Source organism: Panthera pardus, unplaced genomic scaffold (genome assembly GCF_024362965.1).
Source record: "Panthera pardus isolate Hobbes unplaced genomic scaffold, ASM2436296v1 HiC_scaffold_3, whole genome shotgun sequence".
In the NCBI taxonomy this organism is placed as follows: Eukaryota; Metazoa; Chordata; class Mammalia; order Carnivora; family Felidae; genus Panthera; species Panthera pardus.
Window position 1 is genome coordinate 26768876 of NW_026526876.1, and position 9965 is coordinate 26778840.

The window sequence follows — 9965 nt, forward strand, 5'->3', positions numbered from 1 at the left end:
CCTTCCATGTCGTGTCTCCTGCACTAGCAATGAAAGTGTCCTTTCTATGGTCGAATGCGTTGACTTAAAAAAAAATCTCCAAATCTGTTTTGAAGGGTGTATGAAAGGTAAGTATTAAACCAAACAAACCTGACCCCGTTCCCGAAGGGATCTTCTAACGATCGCTTTAGGAGATCTCAGGCTATGGCTCTGCCCACGTGCTAATACTTCCTACCCATCTAGCTCACGTTACAAGATTCACCCCTAAATAATTTCCACTCTTCTCTGTTCTAAGACTATTTCAACTTAACTTCCTTGCACTCACTCCCCGTTTGGCTGGTGTAGCTAACTTTATGACATCCTCTTCATAAAGTTAGTGAATTCCCTGCTTTTTAAACCTCTCTTTGGCTTCCGCTGTCATCTTTCCCTAAAGTCTCCCCCTTGAAAGTCTGCGTTTAATAACAGTAGTTGCCAACGTCTTGACCTTTTTTCAGATATGACAATGGATGATGTTCGGGAATACGAGAAAAACATGCATGAACAAACCAACATAAAAGTTTGCAATCAGCATTCCTCCACTGTGGATGACATAGAGAGCCATGCCCAAACAAGTGTATGTAGAATTTTTAAAACATGTTGCCCACCCTTTACCAAACGTACACATAAACTGATATATGAAATACTGCAAACGTTCAGTTCTCGACCTGCCACAAAAACATGTCGTCGTCGCCCAGAGGCTGTTGGTGAGGAACCTGAGCTGGGTCTAAACTGGACAGTGTCACCCCCCTCTCGACTTTTCGCTCCTTCAAAAAGCCGCTTGATTTGGGGGTTGTTACACTCCTACAACCCAAGAACGTGGAGAGGGGAAACATTTGTGGCTGGTGAATGGCCTGCACCATGGAGGAAGACAGGGGTGAAAACAGAAGTCCTAGGAAAACTAGAACGTCGTGACCGTAACTTTTAAGAACGTAGTTAGCATTCAAGTTATTCATTCAAGGGACAGCTTGTGACTCATCTGGTATTTGAGATTTCTTTACATTTCCTTTGAAATGCTTTCTATGGCTCTTTATAGCTGTTCTATTCTAGCCAATCAGTTCCTTTTTACTTGGGTTCATCTCAAGATGGGGTGCAATCTGTGCACACACTGGCTGAGCGGTGAAGGTGTGGTGAGCTGGGAGTGTGCTGGGCCATGTAGCACGTCCGGCCTGGGACTTAAAATGAGACTCAGAGAGCCACAGGTTATTTAGTGGCACATTGGACATGGAGAGCTGACTGCATGGTGTATGTCAGCGTTTTGAATATTGTTCCCTCCCAATCATTTGGTGCTAATGAAGGGAAGATACAGATAACGAAGAAAATGTAATCATCAAGTTGTTTGTATGTGTTTTTGGCCAGAGCCGTGACCTCTCTGGGTATCGGCTTGAGCCTGCCTGTCAGCTGGCCCATGCCGCAGGACAGAACGTACTAGGTTTTTAAGAAACGGGTAACCTAGTTGTGGAAAGTTGAGCAACGGCCATTGTTGTAAATGGGCGCTTCGGAATTGTGAAGATCTTTTGGTTGCACTTTGGAAATTCTTGGTTCAGTTTTTAGAGCACGTGTTTGGTGTGTGCCCCGCAAGGCTCGTTTGTTCCTGCCGGGTGTGTGTGGCTGTCCTTGAGGCCGAAATGGCCCTGACCTTTCCTCCCCAGGTTGCGCGCAGTGATTGGATTTGCGGAAAGCTGTTGGGTAGACTTAACTGGGGTGTTCCTCTCTATGCACAGGCCAGTCCCAGCGGGACCTCCCCCTTTCCTCTGTCCCTGTGCTCACGTTGGAAATGCTCATTGAAGACACTGTCCTTGAATATGCATCATTTTCTATTCCCTTTCCTTTTGGAATCTTAGATGCTAGCGCTCGCTCAGCCGCGCTCTGAAAGCTGCTTTGCTGGAAGTGTGACCAGACAAAGGAAGCCAGGGGAAAGGGGGAGAAATGCCACATTCCCAGGGATACTAAGCGAAGTGCTTTTCTCATTCCAGGCTCTTACGGTTTATGGCTTACGGCTGTTTGTTTGGTTTCCTTTCTGTTTGGCTGTGATTATTACCATTAGAAAGTCCGTTTACTATGTATGTAGACAGTGGTACCTAGAATGATTCTCCCATGGGGAAGCCCCATGAGTTCTCTGGCTGAGATTCACTGTGGTTCCCATGACTTCAGCATAAGAGATGCCTATCTCCTCAGAAGTTATACAGAGCAGTTATTTTGAGTGCTGACGACATTTCCCTTATGCTTTGGAATTCCATCAAATTGGGGACCATTTATTTTTCCATTGTCTTTCTTCTCTATCATAATGAAAAACAGTTGACATCAAGAGGCTGCTGTCCGTCACAAGTAAAAACTGCAGGCGTGCTCAGTAAAATTTAAATCCTCAACCTAAGACAGGACGTGGTAGGTTGAAATTATGCAAAATTAGCATCCATGAACATGGCAATAAGAAAATCACAGGCTTCTTTTCCATTGAGCAGTTTCAGTGCCTTCAAGGAAGGGAACTTCTAAGAGACTCTGGGAATGTAAAAACCAAATTCTGTATTTTGGATGCTCTCTGCCCCCTGCTGGATGTGTGGAGTAGAGCATTATACTAGCCACTAGGAAGTCTAATTTTCCAAGATGACATTTATTTATTATAGCAGAAACATACTCCATTCACTAAAATTTTTCTGGGAGTCTCAATTATATTTTGGAGTAAATCCTTCTTTTTTAAAAACTTAGTCTCATTTCTTAGCTTGTTTAATAGTCTTAGTATTTTTTTAAGTGGTAAATTTATAGGTACAATTTTTCTTGTTATAGTCTAAATTTTCTACGATATCGATACAATCGTAATTTTTTATTTACTTTATAAATTTCCCCTTTCAGAATCTTTTAACAATTGCTCCCAAGAAATCCTCTTAAAGGTTTAGTTTTTTAAGAAATATTTCTGGTTTCAAAATAAAAAGCTTCTGCACAGCGAAGGAAACAGTCAGCAAAACTAAAAGGCAACCGACAGAATGGGAGAACATATTTGCAAATGACATATCAGATAAAGGGTTAGTATCCAAAATCTGTAAGGAACTTATCAAACTCAACACCCAAAGAAACATTTCTGGTCTGCTCATGTTACGATATGACCTAATATATGCATATATATCTCCTAATGATTAATACCATGTTATGAATATTCATCCCATAATTAATATTTCCAAAGTGGATGTATTGCGCCTTGCTAGCTGATGCACTGTCATCTCATGGTTCTACCACTCGGTGCATGGGAGAGGACAAGAATGAAAAATGGGTCTGTGGGAAGTTAAAACACATGTAGAAAATCCATGGGCAATAGCTTTCACCTTTTATTCAAGGACAAGCCCTTAGACTTTCACTCAGTGCTTTTTCTAATAAGCCCAGTTACCTATTTTCTCTGTTCCCAGTAAGGAAAAATGGCAAAGGGGACCAGGGATAGCCAGAGAGTAATTAATAAGAACCGTAACAATAGTGATGATGGTAATAGTCGTAGAGTTTTGAAAACTAGAGATCTCAAACTATTAAAAAAAAAAATAGGCCGTGATAGAGGAGTCATCACTGTGTTGTAGCACAATGATATATTCAATGTATTAGGTCTAAATGGTAGCAAGTGTATATAATACATTAAATATATGGCCGGAGCGGCAGGGCGGGGTGGGGTCCTGGCTGGCTCAGCTGGTAGAGCGAGCAAGTCTTGATCTCAGGGTTGTGAGTTCAAGCCCCATGCTGGGCATAGACATTACTTAAAAATAAAATCTGTTTAAGAAATAAATAGATTAGGGAAAGATTTACATTTAAAATAGATATATTTTTTTACTTTCTCACTTAAATAAAAACATCTCAGGTGTTTAGAAAATCTCCATCATCTGGCAATTCCTCTTACACGGGGCATCACTGAGTTAATTTCTTGAATGCTTTTTTTCTTTTATGTTTCCTTGAAAAATGGCTTTATTTTTCTTGGCTTTGGGATAATTAGCAGGGTTTGTTGTTGTCATTATCTTACCTGTTTTTTTAAGCTGAATTAATTAAAATACAGGATGGATAGTCAGGATGGGTTCACAGTCAGGAAACCAGTAACCCCCAGCATACAAAAAAATATATTTATTGAATAAGAAGAAAATCTGATGATTTGCCTGTTTTACCCTATAAAGGTATACTTGCATGACCTAAAGTAGGTAGTAATATGTGTCATTCCTGGGCCATTGATGGCTTTAACTGCCTTCCCTTTATAGAAAAGATGACTAGGTCTAATAATAGCTCCATATATCATACCATATACCCACCACGCGCGCGCGCACACACACACACACACACACACACACACACACAGTCTTGTTCTGTACTCTGCTGATCAGTTCTAATTCAGAATATTTAAACTACTCACTGAAGAATGCTTTGGAAAATCTTGGATGGATATTCATAAAGGAATTTTTTTTCCCCCAGAGGTTTGCCTTAGTAAAAAAAAAAAAAAATTTTTTTTAGGGTTTAGCATTTCAATGTTACTTTTGGTTTATAATCTGGACAGACCTCCTTATGGTACAGTTCCCGTAATTCCCTTAAAATCAGGTGTAGAGATAAAGCCATTTGCATCTCTTCTAAATGACTGGTCATTTTTCTATTTTTTTTTTTTTTTTCTTTGAAGACATGACAATGGATGAAGTCCGAGAATTTGAACGAGCCACTCAGGAAGCCACCAACAGGAAAATTGGCGTTTTCCCTCCTGCGATTTCTATCTCGAGCATCCCCCTGCTGCCTTCCTCAGTCCGCAGTGCCCCTTCCAGTGCTCCGTCCACACCTCTCTCCACAGACGCACCAGAATTTCTGTCCGTTCCCAAAGATCGACCCCGGAAAAAGTCAGCCCCAGAAACTCTCACGCTTCCAGACCCTGAGAAAAAAGCCACCCTGAATTTACCTGGCATACACTTTTCAGATAAGCCATGTCGGCCCAAATTAGAGTAACTTCCTATGAATCTTTCATGGGGTTTTTATATTTTCATTTGGGTTGTTTGTTTGTTTGTTTGTTTGTTTGTTTTTAAGAATCTTCTGATAGAGAAAAAGACTGCTTTGTCACTCAACCATGTTCTTTCGATCTCTGAGTATGCATGTGGTTAAGTAATTTCCCATATAATACGATTCCCTAAGTATGCCACACAGCATCATACTAGATGTAAAATGTAAGGCTTGCAAAGGACAGAAGGAATCTTCTGTAACCACAGCTGGAAGCCGGGAGGAAGGCAGGAAGCCTCGTTATTGAGCATTTGATGAGGTAGGTGTGGACGTAAAGAGTAAATAAATGAAAACCTTATGCCACTGTTACAGGGGTGGTAAAATAGTGAAGTCAGTCTCCTCTCATCAAACCTGAATTCTCAAAAATACTCTCAGGCATAACATACCTAACTTTTCGATTTCAAACTGTTTATCACCAAGACTTGAATACTAGTACTTAACTGAGATTCCTATTTTGATTAATCTGACTCAGGATTTGGGGCCTAATTAACTCTTTAAATTTTTTGAAAATTTTAATTATCAACCTATAGAGGCTCCAAGTGCAATTAGTGAGAACTTATTTATACCTTTCGCAGAATTTAATAAAGATTCCACTTGTTTCTGTCTTTTAATAACTTCCCCCTTTGTGCCCTTGTGGCCTCAGAAACCTTTCAGAATTGCATGGATGAGTGTGGCCGTAACTGACTGATTTGGGGATGGCTTGGTTTAGGAACCAAGAGGCCCAGGTGAGGCAAACGTCCTTTGTCTCCACAGGTACCAACAAACCCTGAATTGTCCACCTTCCGTCATCCATTAAGATTCACAGTATTTGCAATTAATTGAGTAGAATTCGTTGACTCTTTGTCCATTCTAAAAAGCGCAGGGGTAGCCTAAGCTAACTGGACTTAAGCACTGTCAGGATGTCTGGTTTGGGAACCCTGAAAAAGAGAACTGTCTCCCATCCCTCTCCAGGTTTTACTTTTCATAGCATCCAGATTTCCCTGGAACAGATTGCCCATCACCGGACCTTAAAAAAGACTGTCCTTCTCTTGCTCTTACTTGAAATCCAAATAATTGGGAATGCTGCAGAAGTGGAGTAAATGCTGTCGGGGGGCGGGGGGGGGGGGGCGGAGAGAATGAGCAGAATTGATGACTCCTGTTTGTAGAGTATACAGGAAGCATGAGAAAAGGTGCCCCCCTGGCTAGCTTTCTTTTCTGCAAGTAGCCGTAATGCAGGATCAGAACCCAGGCTGACAGGAAGCAAGACCATTCAACCCAAGTGGCAGAAAGCGAACTCTCCTTTGCTCTAAAGAGAAAAATCTGCCATCATCGCGCCTCACTGCCTTTAAACGCAGAAGGAAGGGCAAGCAGAACCTAGCATTTATTTTTGTCCTCCAAGAGAGGAAGACGACAAGGTAGTTGGGCAACTCCGAGGCCCCAGCTAGCCTTCCTGACCATAACCTCCAACCTCAGGAAAGGGACCTTCCCAAAACACAGATTCCAAAGGAAACAACAGAAACCAAGGAGCGTGTTCTCCTTCCCAAACAGCCTCTCAGCCAGTGGACCCTGCCTGCTTCTCTGTCTCAGCGCTCAGCACGCTGCATAGTGTCTTTCCAATTGATCAACTCTCCCAAGGTGCAGGCGCTGGCCCCACGAACCCAGCACCGAGTATTCTAAGTCCTACGTCAGACTGTCAAGATCATTTCTTTATCTACAGGTTGACATTGAGCTTAATAAATAAATAAACCCAGAACTCAAAGGAAACCAGTTGCAAATAGCTTAGATCCACAGTGCGTCTCTTCCCTGAGAATGACGGCGCTGTAGTAAGACCTCTCTGCATGGTATAGTAGCATGATTTTTGCCTGTGGGAAAACTTAATCTTCTCAAACCTCTTGGACTTGCTCAGTGGTCCCCTCTCCACACAGTAGTACTTAATGAGAATGTGTGGCTTTCGAGTGCAAGCTTCTACGCTCAGAAGACACTGACATAGTACACGTATTTGCTTACCATTTGCCAGCTGAAATTTGCCAGGATGGGGCGGGATCGTTATTTTTGCACAGAACAGATTTATCTTGTGCAGGTTGTTAACACATCTGGCACCCAGTTTTTCCATTAATACCGTTGCCATTTTTCTTTTTTTGTAAAGCAGCTTCTGCTATCAAGGTCAACAATGCTATATGCTTTAGAAAGCTGATTTCTGATTTCTTTCTGTGAGTTTTCTTTCTCCTGTAGCCAGTTCAGTAACACAGACATCAGTTTCAAAGCTGCCAATGATCGTGTGGTTTTTAGCCAACAAATGTGTGTGCACTCCAAGTATGTTCAGTTTTTCCTGTCTACATGTGGTGTGTGTGCATTTAAACAAGGGGGTGGGGGGGTGCAAATATTCCCTTAGCTGCTTTGAATATTTAATCCGGTCATCACAAGGCATAAATGACTTCAATATTTTGTCTATCTTGATTTTTCACCTGTCCTTTCATATTCTCCATACATGAGTCTGTTTCTTGTGTGATACAAGCCTGCGATGAATGTGTATATAGACCATTAATAATTCCTATAAGGATGGAAATTAAATGCTTGCATGATGGAAACTTAGAAGAAAACAAAGCCGAAACTTGAATTTATTAAGCATGTTTGGGGAAACATAGAATCTTAACTCAGTGCCTCTGTCTGCAGTGTGGAAACCTTCAACTTTGTTCACCGAAATTGTATTATACCTGTATATATATAAATATAGTATAGTGAATCAGACACCACCAGTTTTAAGTCTCTGGTAGCCAAATTAAAATAAATAATCCATAGAAGAACACATATGTTCACCCCATCTTTATCTCTGTCGTTAGTGGAGACCATCAAAATGGCCATAAATATCATTGCTTTGGATGGATTTCAAATGGTGAAATACCCCTGTGCTGCTCATTGGCTATAATACAGCATTGTGGCTCTGGCTGTGCTGTCCCAGGATAAGAAGGTCTCCGTGTTTTTACTGCACAGACTTTCTCCGAGATGAGCTCTGAAGATCATCGCATTTTCCTACAGTTGGGCTGAAATAAAGCAAAGCAAAGGAAAAGCATAACAAAGGAGTCTGTGACGTCTTTCAGTTACCAACGTAATAACAGAAACAAAGAGTTTGCTGGTGAACTAAGTTATAAACCTTCTGCTTTGGGTTTGCATCTGTGTGTGGGGGGAAATGGTTTTAATTTGGGAGGATTTAATACCCATGTTTTGGATTGTGAAAATAAATCTCTAAGGGGTGCAGTTGTGGGTGTCGAATGAACGCAGACACTTAAACACAAGACCTCCAAAAGCAAATGACACTGTCATCAACAGTGACCTAAGAGAAAAGATTCTGACACTTCTCAGGAAGTCATTTTTTCCATGGAAATTTCAAGACTACTGTCTTTATGTGTGTTTTCCAATTTTACTTACCTTAGCATCTCTGCGTGGCCTCAGAAACAAGGTCACTGGCTGGCTTACGTCAATAGGAATTTTACTTGTTACAAGGGCCAGAGTATAATTTAGTCACATAGAATGTGTATTCAGATAATCCAATAGAGAAGAATTGTCTAAATAGCTTTAGTCCCTTTCTGATCATCTGACTCAGTAGGCTAGGTGACAACCTGCCATCTGAGCCATAATTCTTGAAATTAAAAAGAAAAAAAAAAAGGTCTGTTTAATAACTGCAATTGATCATAAATAGACCATTTAAACTCTCCATTCTTGCTGAAACTGAAGTGTTACTCGAGAGCACAGCGTTGGCATGCAGAGACAACACCTACTGGGTTCTTCTTCTGTGTTCTACCTTCAAAACAATCTGTTTGCATTTGAAATAGAAGTGTGTAAGCTTTTTAGGAGTTAGTGCAATAAGAGAATGTGAATATGTTAAGAATTTTTCAGATGCCGTTATTACAATTTCATTGTTCACAAGTGCATTAGGATAAGCCTCTGGATGTTTTTGCTTAAAATGGAAAACGTCTGTCGAATTGCAAGTTTCCCTTCAGTTTCTGTGTCATCACCAAGAAGAGGTTCTTTGAGTTGTTGTTATCTCTATGCCCCTTACATGTGGTTTCGAGTGTAATTTTTTAGTGTTTACATTTCAAGCCGGGATCTGGATTAGTTACGTATATGGAGTCAAAATACCACTGCCACTGCCGAAGGACCAAGTTTTGGAATGCACAGTGTTACAGACTACGAGCAGAGCAAGCACGGTTTGATCATCATACGTGCCATCCTTCTGTGTCATTTCATGGCTGTTTAGTGTTGTTGGTTTTTTTCCCCCAGTTATTTATTATTGTTAATAACTTCCTTTTTCTTACATTCTATTGTAAATAAACTACAAAGCAATCTTCTTTCCAAGTGTAGCTTCCTTCTTTCCCTTTCTCAGCCACTCTCAAGGGAATGTTAGCAATTGTGAACTTGCGGGTTGCCGGAAAAGAAGCTTCAAGGAAGAAGGAATGAGCCAATGGTCGGCACTGAGACCTAGGTCTAGGTAGGAGTGGGAGTGGGTAGAGTGAAGACAGAAATGCTTTACTGCCCTTTGTCAGCAGTCGTTTGCTACCTACCTCCCAGCCTATGCTCTCTTCAAACCTGAAGCTGATGTCAACGTCCGTGTCCCGATTGCATCAGGCCACAGGCTTCATATAACTGCACCATAACTAGGCTTTCTACACCGAAAACTTTCACGTGATCCTGTCACACTGAGCCGATGAACTAAAACATGCTTGCTTTTATAGCTCTCATTTCGCCGTTGCCACTCCCACCCCGCCTTTAAATTCTCTTTTCCACACACGCAGACTTCACTTTGTGCCAGCAAACTCAGGTACAGCCAGCCTGGCTGTTTCTTCCTGGGGCCAAACTAGAAAGGTTGCTAAGTATTTGGACGCTTACTGGTGAATAAATAGTTTGTAGTTTACCAGCTTACCAGTACTGCTTTTAATCAGTGTTTCCTGCTTGAGTATTACTCTTAGACGTCCAAA

General features: G+C 41.3%; 1 protein-coding gene across 8 annotated transcripts in view; it reads left to right on the top strand.

Annotated features, from left to right (window-relative positions):
- PITPNC1 (phosphatidylinositol transfer protein cytoplasmic 1) overlaps window positions 1-9338 on the top strand; it is a 267954-nt gene extending 258616 nt beyond the window's left edge. For 7 of the 8 annotated variants that reach the window (XM_053892263.1, XM_053892271.1, XM_053892269.1 and 4 more), the window contains one exon: window positions 4649-9338. In XM_053892263.1, the coding sequence (XP_053748238.1) occupies window positions 4649-4965 (317 nt within the window). In that variant the 3' untranslated portion in view covers window positions 4966-9338. Of the gene's footprint in view, window positions 1-473; window positions 593-4648 lie in introns of all 8 variants that reach the window. The other variant, XM_053892267.1, reaches the window with a different exon arrangement.
- The last annotated feature ends 627 nt before the right edge of the window (window positions 9339-9965 follow it).